This window comes from Apus apus, chromosome 13 (genome assembly GCF_020740795.1).
Source record: "Apus apus isolate bApuApu2 chromosome 13, bApuApu2.pri.cur, whole genome shotgun sequence".
In the NCBI taxonomy this organism is placed as follows: Eukaryota; Metazoa; Chordata; class Aves; order Apodiformes; family Apodidae; genus Apus; species Apus apus.
The window spans coordinates 18,433,396-18,454,387 of record NC_067294.1 but is presented as its reverse complement, the minus strand read 5'-3'; the positions used below and the strand labels follow the sequence as shown (position 1 = coordinate 18,454,387).

Sequence of the window (20,992 nt, the reverse complement as noted above, 5' to 3'; positions counted from 1 at the left end):
ATGTGGCCAAGGGTCCCTGGGTGAGGGTCTGGGGGATGGGGATGGGGAGATGTGGCTGAGGGTCCCTGGTAGAAGGGTTTAATGGGGAGGGGTCATGCCTGAGGTCCCTGGTAGGTGGGGAAGGGGGTGGCACTGAGATGGGGGTGTCCCAGATGAGATGGGGGGGGACATGGGCTGGAGGTCCCTGGTGGGGATGCAGCCCCAGGGGTGGGGCTGAGGCAGGAGTTTGCTGCTGTATTTGGGGGTCTTGGGATGGGGGGTGACAGGGGGTCCTGGGATGCCTGGCCTGGGCAAAAGGGCCCCCCCCCCCCCCCAAAAAAGGGCCGGCCTGGCCCCTGCTGCTGAGATAGCCATGCTAATTAGTCTTTGTTAATTAATGTAGATGTCAATAAACCCAGTGCCTTTCAGTTCCTAGTGCCTGGTGCTGCTGGTTTGGCTCACCCCAAGGTCCTGGACACCCCCATACCAGGCACTGGGGTCAGCTGGGGGGGCAGGGGGTGGTTCTGGGGTGTGTGTCCTGGTGTTTTGATGGTTGTTGGTGGCCACGGGACGTCCTTGGGCTGCAGGTGACTTGGCCAGGGGCTGAGTGCTGGTCCCTGCTGGGTGGGGTAGCTGGTGGCCAGGGGGATGGGTGACACTGCACCCATGGAGTGGCCCTGGCCAGACATGGTGCTCTCCCCTCTGCTCTGGTGTGACCCCTTTGCTGTGCTGGGTCCAGTTCTGGAGCCCCCAACCAAAGAAGAGAGAGGAGATTGAGATGAGATCTTGGGGAGAAATTATTTGCTGTGAGGGTGGTGAGAGCCTGGCCCAGGTTGTCCAGGGAAGCTGTGGCTGCCCCATCCCTGGCAGTGTTGAAGGGCAGGTTGGATGGGGCTTGGAGCAGCCTGGGCTGTGGGGAGGAGGTTGGAATTGGATGTCTTTTAAAGGTCTCTTCCAGCCTAAACCAGTCTGCAGTTCTGTGCCAGATCCACTTGGCAACTGGTTTGTCCCCTGTCATCCCTCATGACCCTGGGATGTGTCCACAGGCCCAGCACAGCCCTTGAGGTGCCTCAAAAGGCACTACTAGACCTTTGGGCAGCACAGAAGGGCCCACGGAGGTCCCAGAGGAGGGTGTCACAAGAAAAGGCACGTTGGAGCCCCTGCAGCATGAGGAGAGGCACTGTGAGGACATCAGGAGTTGCTCAGAAGCTCTTGGGGATGTCCAGATGGACAGGGAGGGCAAAAAGGCACCTGAGGGGGCACCAAAAGGCTCTTGGAGTATTGCTCCTGAGTATGTCCAGAAGGAACAAAGATGTCACTTGGGTGTTGCCAAAGGGAGCTGGAGGGTCCAGCTCCACATCAGAAGGTACTGGTGGACCTCCGGGAAGCAGAGACAGGCACGTGGGGCCACCTGAGGCACAACAAATGGACTTGGAGCCCCATGGGCCATATCCTCCAGATCCCACATCCTCTGGGAAGCCTTTGGGACATTTCCAAAGGCACTGGCTGGTATTGAATCATAGAATCATAGAATCATAGAATCCTAGGGGTTGGAAGGGACCTCGAAAGATCATCTAGTCCAACCCCCCCTGCCAGAGCAGGGTCACCCAGAGCACATCACACAGGAAGGCGTCCAGGCGGGTTTTGAATGTCTCCAGCGAAGGAGACTCCACAACCTCTCTGGGCAGCCTGTTCCAGTGCTCTGTCACTCTTACAGTAAAAAAATTTTTCCTGATATTCATCTTAAACCTCCTATGCTCCAACTTGTATCCATTACTCCTTGTCCTATCACTGGTCTTCACCGAAAAAAGCTTAACTCCATCGTCTTGACACTCACCCTTTACATATTTGTAAACATTGATGAGGTCACCCCTCAGTCTCCTTTTCTCCAAACTAAAGAGACCCAGCTCCTTCAGCCTTTCCTCATAAGGGAGATGTTCCACTCCCTTAATCATCCTTGTGGCTCTGCGCTGGACTCTTTCAAGCACTTCCCTGTCCTTCTTGAACTGAGGGGCCCAGAACTGGACACAATATTCCAGATGTGGCCTCACCAATGCAGAATAGAGGGGGAGGAGAACCTCTCTTGACCTACTAACCACACCCTTTCTAATACACCCCAGGATGCCACTGGCCTTCTTAGCCACAAGGGCACACTGCTGACTCATGGTCATCCTCCTGTCTACCATGACCCCCAGGTCCCTTTCACCTACACTGCTCTCCAGCAGCTCAGCCCCCAACCTGTACTGGTGCATGGCGTTTTTCTTCCCCAAATGCAAAACTCTACACTTGCTCTTGTTAAACTTCATCAGGTTTTTCCCCGCCCAAGTCTCCAGCCTGTCTAAGTCTCTCTGAATGGCAGCACAGCCTTCTGGTGTGTCAGCCACTCCTCCCAGCTTGGTGTCATCAGCAAACTTGCTGAGGGTACATTCTGTTCCCTCATCCAGGTCGTTGATGAAGATATTGAACAACACCGGTCCCAGTACCGACCCCTGAGGGACTCCACTAGTCACAGGCCTCCAACTAGATTCTGCCCCATTGAGCATGGGGAAGACGCCTGAGTCCCCTGAGGTTGCACCACAAGGCTCCTGGAGGCACCTGGGCAGTGCAGACAGACACATGGGAGTTCTCTCGGGTGCCCCAAAATGCACTGTGGACCCTGGTGAGCACAATGACACCTCTGGAGGCCCCCAGGGACTAAGAGCAAGGTCCTCTGAACAGAAGGGACTAGCAGAGCTCTGTACTCAAAGAGCCATCCTGGTGTGCCCCAAAACACACTTGGAAACCCATGGTGCTCAGCAGAAACCACTCGTAGACCACTGGGAAAGCTGAAAGGCACTTGGAGGCCAAGAGAAGGGCAGAAAAGTGCTGCCATGGCCCAGAGATGCACCCAAAAGCTCTTGGAGGTCGCCGAGAGCTCATCAAGAGGTGCTCAGAGGAGCCTGGGGCCCCCAAAAGGCACCACAGTGGGACCGTGGGGCCACAAAGCTCCAGGTGCCAAGGGCTGCAGCTTCCAGGGGCCCCGCTGGCTGTGGAGCTACAGCCTGGAGCCTACAGGATGGATCCAAACCCCACCTTCCCCTTCTGCTGCTGCCTGGTGTGGAGGGGGGAGTCAGGCAGGGAGCTGAGGCTGCAGGACAAGAAATGACACGACCCAGCTGGTGTTTTTTTTCAGGCTACTTTAATGCCAAGTGAAGAGTGTGGCCGGGTCTCCTGGGCCTGAGGAGTCACTCACTAACAACTGCAACCCCACGGCCACCTCCCAGGGCCCATGGACACTCCCCTCCTTAAAAACGCAGCTCCACCAGCCCTTGGACATCCCCCATTCTCCAGACAGTCCCCATCCATGGCCCTGTCCTCACGGGAGGCTGTTCCTCAGGAACCAGGTGTGCCAGCTGAGGCCACAGTCCCCGGGGAGCTCAGGTACCCCCAAGGTCCCCTCCACCTCTCCAAGCAGCTGCTTTTTCTCCCAAGACCTTCACTGGGCGCCTCCACCGCAGCAGAGCAACACAAACCAACCCAAAAGCAGCCAAACTGGGCAGGTAAAAAACGATGTCCCCAAAAGCCAGAACTGTCCCCAAAGGCTGGGTGGGGACAGGGCAGCTGTCCCGGGCCAGGTCAGCAGCCCCATCCTCCAGAACCAGCTCTCAAAACAAACCCAAACAAACTCAAAGACAACGCTGGAACAGGACCAGGTCCCCAGGTCCCCGCTGCTGTGGCTGGTGGCCCCGAGGCTGGTGGCTCAGGTTCCACTGGTGGTTCGGGCAGAATGGCCACCTACGTCTGCTGGCCCCCTGCGTGGGGAAGAAAGCGTCAGGCTCTGCAGTGCTGGGGAGCAGCACCCCAAAACCCCCTCCCCTCGTGTCCTCTGCTTCCAACCAGGAATCCCACCCCGAGTTCAGAGCAACCAGGATCACTGGGCAGGGGGGTCATGGTGTTTCAGCCCTGCCTGCCAGGCTGAGTTTCCGCCCCCCCCCCAACCAGAAGCACCACAGCTCCACATTCCCAGGAGATGCTCCCAGACCTTGGAGAGGCAGGGGCTCAGCCCCACCCCGCAGCACTCACCCAGCACCCGGAGAACCTGCAGTGCCACCACCACCTTGGCCTCCTCGTGCCCACTCCTGCCTGGCCCATCCTGCTGGACCCAAGCAAACCCACTGAAGGGCACGGGGCACCCTGGGATCACCACCTGGCACCAGAAACGCAGCCACCCGTTGGGGGTGGCCTGGATGCACTTGGTGAGGAACAGGGGGGTGCCCAGGCACCGCCTCCTGCACAGGGTGTTGAGGTGGTCCACGGCGTTGTGCAGCACAGGGGACAGGGGTGCCTGCTTGGGGACCCCCAGGTGCCTGCCCCCTTGCGCCCGGCTGGACGATGGCTTCTCCTGGCAGGACTGCAGCTTCTGCTTCAGGTCGTGGCTCAGCCAGTCCACCTTCAGCTGTGCCCCACTGAGCCTCGTGTTCCCTAGGACAGACCAGCAGCAGTGGCAGGAGACGCCCACTCACCAGCCCCTCCAGTGTCATCCCATCCCACCTCCAGTTGTCCCCCAGCACCTGGTGCTGCGACCACCACGGGTGGGCTGGCACTGACCCACCGCATGGGAACCACATGGGATCTCCCTCCCAGCCCTCCCACTGCTCCTCCACCTCCTCTGGCTACCAAAGTGGGCTTGGGGGCCAGGAGGCCCCAGGGACGTGAGGAGCAACCTGCCTTCAGGGACAGGAACAAAGACACCAGAAACACTTCTCAGCTGGGGCAGGAATGGGTAAAAATCAGGACTCTGGATGTTCCAGCTGGATGTCTGGAATCTGTGTCCCATGGGAGGGCAGTGCTATCATGGGACAGGGCACTGGGGGGGAGGGCATCTCCATCAGGAGAGTTCAGTAACTTGGGAAAAGCTCTGGATGCCTGGGACTGGCAGTGGTGATGCTCCTCCTGAGCAGGCAGGTGCCTGAAGACCTCCAGCAGCTCCTTAACCCCAGCACCACCTGGTCTGATGAAGCCTGCCCAGGATCAGCCCCAGGGAGGACACCCACCCCCCAGGGGACCCGGGGAGAGGGCAAAAGGCACCTCCAGGCTGAGGCCACTTCACAGCTGCTCTGGGAGGTGGGGAAGTTCTGACCTTACAGACACCGGGAAGACCAGCCCAAGCGTCACCCCCAGCCTCCTGCTCACCTTCCATCAGGGTCTTCTTGGCCATGGCCGCAGCCTGGTGCGAGCTGTACTTCAGCAGAGCCACCTGGCCCTGCTTCTGGCCGGGGCTGGCGCGCAGGGTGACGCTGAGGACCCCCGGGGTGACCCTGCGCAGCGTGGCCTCCAGCTCCTGCGCGCCCAGCGAGGCGTCCAGGCCGCCCAGGCTCAGCTCGCACTTCTCGGTGCTCCTGCAGACCACGATGGGGCAGCCCTCCCGCAGCGGGAAGTTGTGGAAGGCCGCGATGGCCTCGCGGGCGCCGCGCCGGTCGCCGTACTTGGCGTAGGCGAAGCCGCGGTTGAGGCCGCTGAAGGTCATCATCAGGCGGAACTCGTAGAGCCTGCCCACGCTCTGGAAGAGCGGGATCAGCACGTTCTCGTACACGTCCTGCGGCAGCTTCCCGATGAACACCTCCGTGCCGGCCGGCGGGGGGTCGCCCACCCAGTCTGCAGGCAGAGAGCGACGCGGTGAGACCCACCCTGGAGCCCCAGGACTGCCGGAGGGACCTCTGGAGACCATCTCGTCCAACCCCCTGCGACACCGGGATCACCCGCAGCACACCCCACGGGCTGCAGCAGGGCAGGTCCTGAGCATCTCCAGAGATGGAGACTCCACAGCTCCCTGGGCAGGCTGTCCCAGGGCTCTGTCACCCCCACTGTAAGTAAGTTCTTCCTCCTATTTCAATGGAACTTCCCATATTCCAGCTTGTACCCGCTGCCCCTCATCCTGTCACTGAAAACTACTGAGAAGAGCCTGTCTCCATCCTCCCTGCACCCACCCTCAGATACTTACATACATTGATAAGGTCTCCCCTCACCTTTCTCTTCTCCAGGCTGAACAGCCCCAGCTCTCTCAGCCTTTCCTCATCAGAGAGACGTTCCAAGCCCCCAGGCATCCTCATCACCCTCCTCTGGACTCTCCAGCAGTTCCCTGTCTCTCTTGAACTGTGGAGCCCAGAACTGGTCCCAGTTCTCCAGCTGTGGCCTCACCAGGGCAGAGCAGAGGGGGAGAATGACCTCCCTGGACCTACTGGCCACGCTCTTCTTTATGCACCCCAGGATTCCACTGACCTTCTTGGCAGCAAGGGCACATTTCTGGCTCATGGATCATTTGCTGTCTATCAGGACTGCCAGATCCTGCTCCTCTGAACTACTTTCCAGCAGGTCCACCCCTAATGTGTATTGATGTGCTTGGGGTTCTTTCTTCCCAGGTGCAGGACCCTACACTTGCTCTTATTGAACCTCATGAGGTCTTCTCTGCCCAGCTCTCCAGCTCGTCCAGATCACACTGAATGGCAGCACAGGCCTCTGAGTGTCACCACCCCTCCCAGGCTGGTATCATCAGCAAACTTGTTGAGGTCACACTCTGTCCCCTCATCCAGGCTATTGGTGAACACAATGAACAAGACCAGACCAAGTATTGATCCCTGGGGTACATCACTGGTTTCTGGCCTCCAACTCGACCCTGATCCATTGATCACCACCCTCTGAGCTCTGTCACACTCCATCCATCCCACTGTCCATTCATCAATCCCACTCTTCCTGAGCTTCCTAACAAGGATGTCATGGCAGACCTCAGCCCCGGGCACCTGAGAGGCCGTGCTCCCAGGGGACCAGGGTGCCAAGATGCTCCCCTCACCTACCTGGGGGGGGGCCACCGTATCTCCTCTGCCCGTTGATCTGCACCAGCTGGATGCCAGTTTCTTTTGCCCAGGCCAGGAGGGCCATCTTATTGGCCTGGTTGATGCTGTCGGTCCACGTCTGAGGAGGGAGATGACGTTGGTGCTCATCTGGCCAAAGAGTTTCCAGCCTCCCAGCTTCAGGAATAACCAGCCTCATGAAGCACCTGCAAGGCCTCAGCACAGGCCAGCAGGTGCAGAAACAAAGGCTGAGCCCTGAGGAAACCTGAGGAGCCTTCCAACACTGCACATCCAAAGCACTCCCACTACCCTGCTCACAGACTGCCCCACGATACTAACTGCAGCAACTTTGGCAGAGCAGGAGGTCACCACCAGCTCCCCTGCAGGTCCCTGCAAGGGCTTTGGAAGCAAAGACACAGCAGCAGTGGGCTGGTGCTGCAAGGGGGGTGCAGCACAAAGCCAGGGTGTCCCACCACATCAGGTCCCACCAGAAGAGCCAACTTGCTTCTACCAGCATCTCCTCAGGCTTCTGTGGACACTGGGGGAGGCTGGAGACACCACCCACGTGGCAACATCATCAGCTCATCAAGTACTGCCTGGTCCCATTAGGGCCTCAGAAACCGGAACAGCGGGTGGGATTAAAGCCCTCCAGCCCCGGGCTAAAATGCGGCCCGGCTGCACCTCGTGCATCCCCGAGGGCGGGCACCTTCCCACCTCCCGCTTTCCAAACACCCCGAGATGAAGTCCGGGACCCGCAAAGGGGAAACCTCTGCTGAGAGGCTGCAGCAAGTCCAGCCCCACCGCACCGAGACCCCACCACCGCTGCTCGCCTTGTCCCGCAGCACGGGGGGTGCGGGGCTCGGAGCTCCCGGGGCTCCCGAGGGGCAGGACCCGCAGGGGCCAACGGGGCTCATCACCCCCCGGGGCACCGGGGGGAAACGGGTGGGATGAGAACAGGGCTGGAATGGGGAGCTCCGCCACTGGCCCCGGGGCTCCGGTCCCCGCCCGACCTCCCCGGGGGCTCCCCGAGACCCCCCGCTCCGGGCTCCCCGCTGGTGGAAGGGCCCCGCACCCCGGGTCCTCCTCGCCCCCCGCACCCCGGGCCCCCTCGCGCCCCGACGGCGCCCACCTCCGCCTCCATCGCGGCTTCTCCTCCCGCTCCTCCCGCTGCCCACGCCGGGCTCTGGAAGGTTCCAGCTCCGCCCTTGGCGCCGCGGCCGCTCCGCCCCGGCGGGGCAGGGCAGGGCAGGGCAGGGGGGACCGGCCGGCCCCACAGACTCCCCCCCCCAGGGTCACAGACCAACCTGGTCTGGAGCAGGAAACTGGGCGGGATGCGTGGGGCAGCAGCGATGGGAGCTGGGAACGGGGACCGCCCAGACCCCCGCGGGATGCAGAGAGAAGCAGGGAGAAGGGCTCCTGGTGGAACATCCCCGGGGACATTTCCAGGCGAACAAAGCTCGGCCCAGGAGGGGAAGGAGGGGACAGGAGGCACGGAGAGGGACAGACGGATTTATTACGGCCTTTACATTCCGCTCGGGATATGGTCACATCCCTGCAGCCAGAGGAGAGGGATGGGATGTTTATTCAGAGCGAGGGGAAGGAGAAGCTGCAGCCAAGGCCCAGGGGGCTGGTGCCAGCACGGGGGCTCCTCGTGTCACCGCAGCCAGGGCCGGTGGGAGGGCACAGGGCCCCAGAGCCACTTGGCAAAACATCTTCCCAGCCCCACGCTCGGGGGCCAGGGCACGGGGCAGGAGCTGGTGCAGCCTCTGCTGCCGCCGGGAAAGGGAGGGCACACGAGAAGAATAAATACAGCTTTGGAAGGCCCCCCGGCCCCACACGGCTGCCACGTGGGCTGGGAAAGGCATTTCCAGGAGGAAATGTGTCAGCCAACATCCAACAACCCGTGGATGTGTCTGGAAGGGGGTCACGGCTGGCTCGTCCGCTTCCTGATCTCCTCAACCAGGCTCTCCCTGGGCACGTTGACCTAGACGGGGGGAGAACAAAGTTGCTTCAATACAACACGAGCAGCTTGATGTGTGGTGACCTTCTCTGGTGCCAGAGGGATGGCCCCACCACACCCTGGTGCTGGCACCAGTCCCTGCGTGGGGATGGAGCGGGATGCAGCCCAGGCACAGCTGAGAGCAAGCACCTGCCTGCAGCCCTGCTGAGACCTTTCCTGCCCAACAGCTCCTCTCGCTCCTTCCTACTGGTTCTGAAGCCAAGACCAGTGCACCGATCAGCACTGGTCCCACTTATTCCAAGAGGGCACCTCCAGGACTCTAAGCACTGGTCCCATGGCCTGGACAGGAAGCACAAGCAGCCACACAACCCACTGAATCACCCCTCTATGGTCCAGGCTCCTGAACTGAGGAATAGCTGGGAGTTCAAGGAGGCCACACAATGAGGAAATTCTACAGAGCTGCAGACAACAGTGCACAGGGCGAGGAACTGGAATGTGAGGTGTTGCAGAAGTCCCCGAGAGACCACTGCTTGAAAAGATCTAATGATCAATGTATAAAATGCTGAGAACCTGTTAGAAGAGGCTTGGTGGCCAACTGACAATGGGGCATGTGCTCCACATGAGGTCAAGGGGGCTGAGGAAACTCACCTCACCCAGTCTGCAAAGGTCCACCCCTACCCAGCCTGCTGCATGTAGAGAGCCTTCCCCCACCACACCTTCTGCAGCTCTGTTACACCTTGGAGGCTTTTCACATCAGGTGGTAGGACCTTACTTCTCTGATCTCCCCCTTGGGCACTACACTCACAAGGTGGGGCAGCAAAGCCACCTCGCAGTGTGCAACCACTGCTGCAGAGCAGGGTCTGGATGGGTCTGGAGAGCTGGGACAAAGGGTCAAGGAGTGGCCCCCTCACACTGGGCTGCCACAGGCCTCACCTCTTCTCTGGTTGCCACGACCCGCAGCTTGACCACTCCATCCTTGAGCTCCTGCTCGCCCACAATGGCCACAAGCGGGATGCCTGTGTCCTCACAGTACTGCAGCTGGTTCAGCAGCTTGGGGTTCTTCTTGTACAGCACTTCTGCCTGGAAGAGAACCAGAGCACCACAGCACCATCACAGCTGGTCTATTTCACCAACAGCCTCTCAACCAGGCACTGCTGGGCCAGCCTGCTCACTGCTGTCTGCTGAGGATGGGGGAGATGGGCTCATGGAGAAGGCTTGGGTTTGGGTTAGAAGGGACCTTAAAGATCACCCGGTTCCAACCCCCTTGCAGGGACACCTCCCACCAGCCCAGGCTGCTCCAAGCCCCATCCAACCTGCCCTTCAACACTTCCAAGGATGGGGCAGCCACAGCTTCTCTAGGCAACCTGTTCCCTGTTATCATATATTCCTCTTCTTATCACGTTATTTTACAAAACCAAACCTGCAAACTGTAGGTTCCTCAAATTTCTTCCCCCCTACTGCACAATTCCTTACGGGGCAGGTTCACAGGAGAGCTAACATCATCACTGCCCATGGGTGGGGTCCCACAGCCCAGCTGGCTGCACTGGGGGCCAAGGGGCAGGAGGAAAGAACCACAGCCAGGCCCACATCTCCTAAACCTGGGCCACTCCATCCCCAGGTGCTGCTGCTGACAAGGTGCTCACACACTGCTCACTCTGGAGAGCACCGGGCCATGAGCTCCACTCCATGTCAGACCAGGGCTGTCACCTGTGGTGCCCCTGCAGGGCCAGCAGCCCCACAGAGCACCCAGGCCTTCTCCTCTGCTCCCAGGAGGCTGCCCACAGCAGCCAGCAGAGGACAGTCTGGTCTCCTCCCTGGCCCCACTTGCTCTTCCCTGCAAGGCTCCGTGGTTTATTCTGCTTTTTGGTGGAAGCATCATGGTATCCCACTGCCACACCTGCTTTGGGAATCCATCCTGAGCTAGCAGACACAGAGCAGCCCCCACACTGTTACAGAGCTAGGCAAGATGTGCTGCCCAGCCCCTGGAGAACACTCGATTCAGGACACTGAGAAGCAGCAGGCTCCATTCAGGAAGGCAGTCTGCTGCCCACCTTCTCCTTCCTCCCAAAGCAAAGCCAGATCTGGTCCATTCCTGGCACAGAGAGCAGAGCAGGCAGCTCTGCCATCACCTGGTCATACCTTGATTCCAGCATCCCACAGCTCGGCGATGAGCTTCAGCCGCTCTTCAAGGAGCTTCTTTTGGGCAGAGGCCACCAGCACCTGTGTCTCTGTTGTCCTGATCTTTTCCTCAGAGGCCTAGAAAGGGGACAAGACTCAAAAGGTGCCATGGGCTTACAGAGCCATCCAAAACCCTGTAAGTCAAGCCCATCAGTTTAGTCGTGAAGAGGATCAAGCTCAGTGGGGTGAACAGCACAAATACAGGGGAGTCAGGGAGGCCCCACAGACCCCACCCTGGAGCTGAACCTCATCTTCTCTGGTTGTTCCACAATGAGGACTTAAGCCAGTGTCCATCCTGCACTGCAGGTGGGCACAGACTGGAGGATATGCTGAGAATGAACAGTTTCCCTGCCAGGTTCTGCCTAGAGCCTCCCCCTCCACACCCAAGGGCCTCCCAGAGATCCACTCCAAGCAGGACAGGAGCAGCAAGCCTGGCAGAAGCTGGACAGAGGCAGCTGCCTGCTCTGCAGCTGGGCTGGTCACTGTGGGTAAGGTTAACAGCAGGGAGCTGAGATGCTCCAGTGCTGCCAGGAGCCACCTGCTCCCGTGGCAGATGCTGGATAAAAATGGCATTTTCCTGCTGCTGCTTTTGCTGAAGGGAGAAGCCTTGAAAAGGTCACCTGCAAAGGAACAGACCTGGTCAGGACTCAAGGTGGTGGGGGAAGAAATCAGCTCCCACTTAGAAATGCTGGCTGTATCTGGCTGCCAGGAGTGAAGTCCCCACAACTGACCTCTAGGGAGGGGAGTGTGCAGCAGTGGTTTGGGAGCTTGTAAAGACCAACCCAAAACCCATTGACTGGGAGGGAGGACAGCACCTCAGTACAGCAGCTCTGTGGAGGGGCAACAGGAGGAAAGGAACTTCCCCAGAGGCATGTTGCTCCCTGCCCTGGTACACCTCACCCCTGTCTGCTCTCTGCAGTGCTTGGGCAGGACAAGCAGATGTGTGGGGTTGTCACCTCCCTGCCAGCCCTGCAGGGCAGTGCCACCCTGCCCAGCTCTCACAGGTGCCCAGCACAGAGGAAAACACTGAGGCATCACGTCCCTGGTGCTGCAAAGGATTAAAGTGCCCCCTCCAGCTGCAGCTGAACAAGCCATGCCTGAAGGCTGCTGGAAGAGGGGTTTTGTCTCCATTGGGAGCCCCCGAGATCATCTCCCAGTCCAGAGAAAACTGGAGATGTCCTGGCTGTAACTCCTGCTGCAGGGCACAGAGCCCTGGCTGGCTTCTCCACCAAAGACTGCAGCAAGCAAAACTCACTTCAGCACCTGCGGGACTGGGGAAGATGCAAAGCCTTGCTCTTTCCCTGCACTTAGCACAGCTCCAAAGGCACCCACCTCCACTTTCTGCTCCAGGATGGAGAAGATCCGCTCGATCCCGATGCTGACCCCCACGCAGGGCACCTTCCGTCCCTTGGGATCAAACATCCCCACCAGCCCGTCGTAGCGGCCGCCCCCGGCCACGCTCCCCACGCTGACGGGCTCCTCCACGTGCTGGTTCTCCTGCTGCAGCAGCACAGCCTCAAAGATCACCCCCGTGTAATAGTCCAGGCCCCGCGCCAGGCTCAGGTCGAAGGAGATCTGGGGGGCAGCAGGGAAGCCCCGTCACCCCCCGGGCGCTCGCAGGGGGCCCGGGCTGCCCGGCCAGGGGGGCAGCGCCCGCCCCGGCCCCCGGCCCTGCTCACCTTCCCCGTGATGCCAAACAGCGCCAGGTACTCGAACAGCAGCTTCATGTCCCCCAGCCCCTCCTTGGCCAGCTTGTTCTGGGACAGCTTGGGGTCCTGCAGCAGCCGCTCCACCAGGCCCAGGCCGCCTGTGGGAAGGAGCCGCTGCCTCAGGGCTGCCAGGGCCGGGCACCCCCGGGCTGGCCGTGCTGGGCTGGCAGGAGCAGGCCCAGGGCTGCACCCCCTGCTCACCCTGCAGCTGCACGTACTCCCCGATGCGATCTGCAGCCTCAGGAGACAGCCCCTTCTCTCCCACCATCTCGCTCCTCACCTCTTCCCACGGCATCTGCGAGGGGACACGAGAACCTCTGAACGCTGCTCAGGACACATGTGCCCTCAACAGATCTTTAACCCCAGTAGGGTCAGCGTGGTTATTTAGGTGCATGAGAGAAGCAGCAGATGAAGTGCTAGCACAGCACGTTCATTGGTCCTAACTCCATTTCTTGTCTCCCTGTGCAGTCTCTTTGTATCCCAGCCTAGCAGTCAGCAAAGCTGCCCAATACTTGCAGTCCCAGTGTGGATACTTTGGTTTTGGTTTCTGGCCAGAAATCCAACCCTGGTACTGTAAAAGCACCAGCTCTGAGAGAGGTCTGTCTGCTGTGGTTTCCCTGGTAAGGTCATTAGACATCAACACCAGTCAAGAAAGTGCTGCTGGTCATGCCCACCACCTGGAAAGGTGTGAGGAGGTGGCTGGGCTGTGCATGATCCCAGTGGAAGCAGAACACGCTGCAGCTTTCCCCCGACCAAGGGGTCAAAGAGAACCAGTCCTGGTCCCATCGAGCTGCACTAACAGAAATCACAGCATTTCAGCATGAAAAAAAAGAGAACGATCCCATTCCCAAATAGCCCAGTCCTCCCCTCCTATTGCTTTTCCACACACACGCAGCCCCAAAATACTGGAGAGGAAAGCACAGCGCCCAGTTTTCCCGTCTGACCGCCAAGCCCTGTGTGCCTCCCCTCCAGAGAAAGGCTGGAACAAGAACAACTCCATGTTGCCCAGCGTTTTCCAGCCAGTTCTCCTGGCCTGTGCTAAGAGCAGCCCCAGGGGACACAGACTCACTGCCACCCCAGCAGTGGCAGCTGCCGCCTGGGGCTCCAGCCCTACCTTGTCCAGCTTGTCCACACTGGAGCAGATGGTTCGGAACTTGCTGTCTGGGACCCCACACACTGCAAACATCCCATCCAGGATGCGCCGATCGTTGACCTGGCAGAGAGAGAGCAAGTCATTCACCACCACCTCAACAGGTGCTCCAGCTCTGTCCACTTTCTTCTCTAAGCACAGGAGAGAACTAGTGTCTGCCAAGATCTCTTGCTGCCTGCAGTTCCTCCCTTCCCCACGGCCGGGGAGCCAAGCTGCCCCTCTGCCCACAGCAGGTCAGCCAGGACTGACTCCTGCCAAGCCTGGGAAGAGCCACCACACCCTCCTCCAGCCAGACACCTCCATCAACAGAGAAGAATAACCAAGGGGGGCCGTGAGTCCTCTGAACTGGACATGTGAAAATAGCTCAGGAAGAAACCATGGACTAAGGAGATTAATCCAGTGTGCTACCCAGCGTAAGAACACAGGGACATCTGATCATCTTAAAACCTCCTCCCTAAAGATTTATTTGTTGGGGATTTTTTAATAGCACAGTGAATTCCAAAGTGAACCATGCTCTGTAATAGTAGGTAATTGAGGCCAAAGCCTGAGCTGGGTTCAACACTTCCATGGTTAGTGAGAACATCTATGATTAAACTAAACAGAAAAAAAGACTGCTCGGGTGCCTGTCATCCTCCAGCAACATCAACCAGTGGCTCACAGAACAACTTCAGCAGGTTACTCTGCTGTTGCCCATTGCAGTGGTGCCTTCTCATCCTCCCAGGCATCTGCTCTCAGCACCCCAACAGGCAGGAGCTGGACAGGCAGCTCCTGTGCACGGCCCTGCAGCTCATCCCAGGGGCAGGTAACCAGGCAGGAGCTCAGCACCCAGCCTGCACTGCAGAGCCCACCAACGTCTCTCTGAGGTCCCACCACCCTCCTGCACACCAGGCACTCCCACCCACTGCTCTCCGACTGCTGTGCACCCCTCCCCATCCCACCCAACCCACACACCCAGCACCATCTGCTGCCACACCAAGATAACAGAGGCTTCGAAGCAAACAGCAAGTTCAACCTGCAGCAGGACACGATTCTTCTTCTGGAAGAGGCCTCAGCCCCAGGAAGGGCATGGTGGGAAGGCAGGAGTGTGCAGAGCAGCACACACACTGAGAAGGTGTCCCTGCTAAGGGGGCACCAGGAGCTTTGACAAGGGCAAGCCTGTGTTTTACTGTGAAGGTGACAGTCACCCCATTAAGTCAGCTGGTGTGCAGGGGACTCTGGTCAGTGCCAGACAGAACCTAATTAACCACAGCAGATAAACACCATCATTTTACACAACACCCAGAATGAGTTCTCAAGGAGAACACTTTATCTGGAGCTTCAGCTTTTGCAGTTTTTCCTTCTCTCTTCCACATCCAGTGGGATTCTTGCCAATTCCTTGCAGCAGGTGGGATAAAACCCTGTGGCTGCATTTACAAACCAGCCCTTTCACTTTCTTGTGTGCCCCTTGAAAATGGAGCAGCAGTTGGGACAGAGTGAAGGAGCACTTTATTAGCTAAAAATCAGCTAAATGACTATATCTGAGATTATCTGCAAGTCAGAGGCTTTGAATTTGGGCAATGCATCAGGACTTAAAGAATCATGGAACGGTTTGGGCTGGAAGGGACCTTAAAGATCATCCAGTTCCAACCCCCCTGCATGGGCAGGGACACCTCCCACCAGACCAGGTTGCTCCAAGCCCCATCCAACCTGCCCTTCAACACTTCCAGGGATGGGGCAGCCACAGCTTCCCTGGGCAACCTGGGCCAGGGTCTCACCATCCTCACAGCAAAGAATTTCTTCCTCATGTCTCACCTAAATCTCCCCTCTTCCAGTTATAATCCATCCCCCCTTGTCCTCTCACTACAAGCCCTGATCAAAAGCCCCTCCCCAGCTTTCCTGTAGCCCCTTCAGTACTTGCCCACCTACTTTCAGAGTTAGACCCACACAGACTTGGAATAACAATCACCAGTTGCACCTTCATCATTTAGAATCAGCATTTTAACATAAACCAGAAGTATCTTTTTCAGGAACTTCAGCATCTTGAAAATTCTGTTCTTTGTCCTATTTTTAAGATAATGCATTTGAACCAATTTAAGATACCTTAACTTGGGCCTCAGGAGACCTCCTGGCACTCCCAGCTGAAGGCAAGTCTGACCTGAGGTCCAGCCTTTTGCCATCTGCACCACGAGGAAGCAGAGTGGTGGGATGAACTTCTGGATTAGGCCTTGGTTAAGAGCAGGACCAGGTGCTGCTGCCTGAAGCCACAGGAACAGCCAGCAGGGCTTCCCAGGGTGGCACAGAGAAACCCTCCTGGCCTCACCTTAATGAGGAAGTCCCCCAGCTGCAGGTCGCTCAGGATCTCGTGCACGATCTTCAGGCACTCGGCGTCGGGAATCATGGGGTCGAACTGCCCGGCGATGTCAAAGTCCTGGGGGTGAAGAAGGGCAGTGAGCAGGGCTGGGGGGGCTGCAGCAGGGCTGGGGGGGGGCTGCAGCAGGGCTGGGGGGGGCTGCAGCAGGGCTGGGGGGGCTGCAACAGGGCTGGGGGGGGCTGCAGCAGGGCTGGGGGGGGCTGCAACAGGGCTGGGGGGGGCTGCAGCAGGGCTGGGGGGGGCTGCAGCAGGGCTGGGGGGGGCTGCAGCAGGGCTGGGGGGGGGCTGCAGCAGGGCGGGGGGGGGGGCTGCAGCAGGGCTGGGGGGGGGCTGCAACAGGGCAGCTCAGCTGTCAGCAGCACTTTGCTCACAAAAAGCAGCAGGAATGGGAGGTAAGGAGGCACTAGTCCTGGCCAACAGGATCCCAAAGGGACAGGGTGTGGGCTGTGACCCTCTCTGAAGGGGGCTCAGCAGGACTCTCCCCTCCCCTGCACTGCAAAGTTTCTGTGTCGGGGCCAGTGAACAGGCTGGGAGAAGCCATCCTGCTCTTCCCTGCTTTCTGCTGCTGGAGGTGTGACCTGCTCCCTGCCTCTGACACAGCAGGTTGCTGCCTGATGCACTTGGAGACAGAGACCCTTGAAAAACAACAAAAAGGGGACAGCAGAGCAATCAGCAGCAGCAAATAAGCAGAACAAAGGAAGGGGAAGAGAACAGGACTTCTTTGGTAGGATCTAAATGCCAAGTGATTTGCCTTGATTCTTAGGATGCTCTTTTTATAATACACATGCCAATCAGGGAAGAAGACAAAAGAAGTGATCTCAACTGAGGTAAAATCAAAGTTTCAACTGCTGAAACAGAAAAAGAAATCAGAAAGCCTGAGGGGTCTCCACCAGAGATCACCAGATGAACTGTCATGTAGAACTAAAGCCCATCATCAGTGTTCAGAGAGAAATAAAACACAGAAGCAAGAGACCTCTTCTTTAACTCCCATTTGTGAATCCCCAAATGCAAAGCCTTCAATGAGATTCTGAGTACAAGAATAATTGTAATTAAGTGGGTAAATTCCAACCTGGCTTCACCAAGCTTCCAAAATAAACTGGGGCCGTGGAGGAGGAAAGAGATGAGATCACATCAGATGAGATCACACCAGTCACTGCCTTATCTGCTGAGCACAAGACAGGCTGATGCAATCCCTGTGGAAGTTGGGCAGGGTTTGGCACAGCCAAGGAAGTGCCACTACCACTGTACATGGCACAGGTGAAAATCTCACTGAAAAATACCCCACCCAAGGGCTGGTGAATTACCTGTAAGAAAAGATGCAGAAAAAGCTACTGGGCTGAGCAAAGCAGCAAAGAATTTCCAGAGAGGGAAGGCTATTTATGTGGCCTGAGGAAAGATTTCCCTAATAATTTCCCAAATATTTATCTGGGAAGGGGGGAAGAATCCATCTCAAGGAATGACAAATACTGGCATAGGAAGTAAATTATGAGCCACAAGTAAGATTCACTTGGACACTAGAAAACTGTTTCTAACTATCCTAGGAGTGAGATCTTGGGCCCATCTTTCAGATGAGACAGCAGCAAAGACTAGAAGCTGCCTGGAAATGGGAGTTCACCAGGCTGGAGCTGGAAGGTCTCCCTGGGAGTTGTACAGTGACACAGGAATACTCTCAAACAGAAGTTTGTTTGCAGTATGAGCCCTGGGGACTGCACTAGGACAGTGGAACAAAGTCATTCCTCGGGGCTACCACACTCATCTGAGAAAGCCAACAAGGAAATTGCTTTCTTGCCTGCTCTGTAATTTGGCCTCCAGGTTTTTCCTGTCCTTTGAAGTAAAGAGTTAGAGGGCACAGGGCAGAAGTAGCATCTGCTGAGGCTGAGCCACCAACCAGCCTGGTTCATGGGTCCTGCTAACACAGCCAGGAGCTCAACTGCTGCCTGATTTGGGATGAGAAGGGAACTCTTCCCCTCCACCACCGTGGGATGGAGCAAGGAGCTGCCCTCCTGCACCGTGCCAGGCAGGTGGAGTCACCTGGGGTAGCTGGGGACTGTGCTCCCTCTACCCAAGCACCCTGTGCCATCACCCTCACTCTCAAGCAGTTCTTCACACCCGTAAGGGCACATGAGGGAGAACATCAGCAGATCTCCTGAGATTTCCACAGCCACAGGGTAACACTGCCTTGGGGCCTGGGTTTTGAAAGACCTAGGTCCCCACCAGCACTGCCCAGCCACCCAGCAGTGCCCCTGCCCAGGGCCAGACTCACACACTGGTAGAACTCCCGGTAGCGACCTCTGGTCATGGCCGGGTTGTCCCTCCTGTAGACCTTGGCGATGTGGTAGCGCTTCATGTTGGTGATCTTGCTCATGGCCAGATAGCGAGCGAAGGGCACCTGGGATGGTGGGGTTAAGGATGGGAACGGGGAGGGTTCACCCCACCAAGCTGCCAGGCACAGGCAGCGCTGGGTCCTCACCATCTCCCCAGCAGCCAGCACGCTGTGGCGCACACCCCCGGGGCACAGCAACTGCGGAGACAGCTGGACTTGCTGCAGCTGCCCAAGGTCTCCACAGCCATCCCAGACCCAGCCCACACGTGCTGCCATGAAGGGTCCCCACAGGCATCTCCCAGCACCACCTCTGGCTGGGTCTCAGTCTCCCGTGGGCTGTGTGCCACAACAGCAGCCTGGTCTGGGGACCCTGCTGCAGGAGGAACCCCACATGCCACAGACCTTCCTCACCTCCACGCACAAAGGTTGCTTCACCAAACAGAAACAAGGGGCAGTAAATATCTGAGCAAAGGTTCTGCATCCACTGAACCACACTGCTTGTGCCCTCCCTGCTCCTCCCTCGCCCTCTGGACAGTGCTGCCCCAGAAGGAGGGTGGCAAAGGTGACAAGACCCCTCAGGGCTGGCTGTGCAGGATACTGTCAGGTCATAGCGCAGGGACAGCAGCTCTCCCCCTTGATCCTTCAGATCATAGATGAGCTTTGAGTCTTCGCCATATTTCCCTGTCAGCGTCTCCTACAACAAAAGGACAGAGGAGCAAAGCACCTTCAGTGACAGGGGAGCAGCCCCAGAGTACACAGGAACAGAGCAGGTGGGAGAAGGGAGCTCAGCCCTCCACACGTGGCTTTCAGCTGCATCAGCTCAGCCAGCTCGCCGTGTCCTCGCCCACCTTCAGCTCGAACACGGGGGTGTCGATGACTTCTGCCCCGTGGCGCCTGAAGCAGCTGATGATGGTGCTGAAGACCCTCTCCCGAATGGCCATCTGCTTGGGGCCGTAGTCCCGGGTGCCCTGGGGCGGGAGAAGGAAGAGCAAAGGACGCGCTGGGTTAGGGGCGCGCAGGGGAGAGAGATGTGAGAGGCAATGAGTCGTGTTGGGGTTTGGAAGGGACCCCTGGAGATCATCTCGCCCAACGCTCTGCTGGAGCAGGGTCCAGACAGGCTGGGAATGTCTCCAGAGAAGCAGACTCCACAACCTGTCAAGGCAGCCTGTCCCAGGGCTCTGCTCCCCTCACACAGCCTGCCACGGGGTTTCTCTGGCTGGTGTGTGCTTGGCAGCTCCCTCACAACCAGCCTCACGCCAGCAGAGCTGCACTTCACAGCACTTTGTGCTCACCCAACCTACCAGCAGCTTCCTCAGCTCCCTCCAGGCTAAGAGGGAACTGGAGCAGTTTGAGGATCCTTGAGAGCCAACACCTGTGGGCAGTGCTACAAGAGCTGAAGAGTCCTAACCCTGAACTCATTGGGATTCATAACCTGACTTCAAATAGTGCAACCCAAACAGACAGGAGACCTCTCGTGCCAGGCAGCTACAATAAAACTTAAACAAAAGGGAATCTGATCTCCTGACCACACCAGCGAGTGGCTGCCTTGTCACAAAAGCACCAGAAGGTCTTTAAGTCAGTTGGGGATGTGTCAGATGCTGTCAGAGATGTTTCCAGCTCTTTTGCTGAGACTCTGCACACAAGTGTGTGTGCTGGGGAAGTTACCTTCGGGGTCTTGAGCACAAACTTCTGCTTCCCCTCATCTCCCCCCAGCTGTGCCTTCATCTCCAGCAGCTTCGCCACCTCCTTTGCAATCTGGAGAGAACAAGGAGGGAGCTCAAGCTCGACCCACAGGCCTCCTCCATGCCTTCAGCCTCAGCATTCCCAGTACACCCAGACCCCTCAGCTGCAATGCATCTGCTATTCCCAGTCTCCCCCAGTAACCGCAGGGGTACTCCCTGCTCCTGCAACAAGCACCCTCAACACCCCTCCATTCTCTGACCCTCAGACCCTCCATTACCCTCAGCACCTGCCCCCCCAGACCTCCCACCACCAGCTCCTCCTACCTGCACCCCAGCATCGGCAGCCCCCAGCACCCCCCTCCCAGCTCTAACACCACCCGAACATCCTCCTCCCCAGTCTAACACCAGTATCCCCAGTTCCCGCTCCCAGCCTCCCTCGCATCCCCGCCTCAGGAACCCCCAGCCCAGCCCAGCGCTCCCGTCCTGCACAACATCCCTCCGGCACCCCCAGTTCCCCACAGCACCAGCACGATGCCCAGCAAGCCCCCCAGCTTCAACCCAGCCCCCCCAGCACCCCCCCCCCAACCCTCCCGCTGCCCCAGCCCCCTCCCCCGCTCCCACTCCCCGCAGCTCCGCCAGGCCCCTTCCCAGCCCCCCCGGGCGAGCCCCGGGACCCCCCCCAACACACACACACCTGGTCGGGATGGGCCTGCTCCTGCTTCAGCCTCCGCACGGCCTCGGCCTGGGCCCGCACCGCGGCCTCCGCCATCGCCGCCTCCGCCAGGCCCGCCCGGCTCCGCGCATGCGCTACCTGACCACACACCCCCTCCCCCC

The 20,992-nt window shown here is 58.5% G+C and overlaps 2 protein-coding genes across 2 annotated transcripts; both read right to left on the bottom strand.

Moving 5' to 3' along the window:
• Window positions 1–3,753: 3,753 nt before the first annotated feature.
• Window positions 3,754–7,957, bottom strand: DND1 (DND microRNA-mediated repression inhibitor 1). The gene is made up of 5 exons (XM_051631573.1): window positions 7,936–7,957; window positions 6,810–6,927; window positions 5,152–5,613; window positions 4,042–4,440; window positions 3,754–3,770 (listed from the first exon to the last, which is right to left on the bottom strand). The coding sequence occupies exons 1-5, from the start codon at window positions 7,945–7,947 to the stop codon at window positions 3,754–3,756; spliced, it is 1,008 nt and encodes a 335-aa protein (XP_051487533.1). The 5' UTR covers window positions 7,948–7,957.
• Window positions 7,958–8,301: 344 nt separating this feature from the next.
• On the bottom strand, window positions 8,302–20,965 carry LOC127389897 (histidine--tRNA ligase, cytoplasmic-like). Its single transcript, XM_051630895.1, has 13 exons — window positions 20,853–20,965; window positions 20,142–20,231; window positions 19,325–19,444; window positions 19,075–19,170; window positions 18,417–18,542; window positions 16,103–16,210; window positions 13,768–13,866; window positions 12,855–12,948; window positions 12,624–12,751; window positions 12,277–12,519; window positions 10,906–11,022; window positions 9,700–9,846; window positions 8,302–8,790 (listed from the first exon to the last, which is right to left on the bottom strand). The coding sequence occupies exons 1-13, from the start codon at window positions 20,925–20,927 to the stop codon at window positions 8,731–8,733; spliced, it is 1,503 nt and encodes a 500-aa protein (XP_051486855.1). The 5' UTR covers window positions 20,928–20,965; the 3' UTR covers window positions 8,302–8,730.
• Window positions 20,966–20,992: the final 27 nt, after the last annotated feature.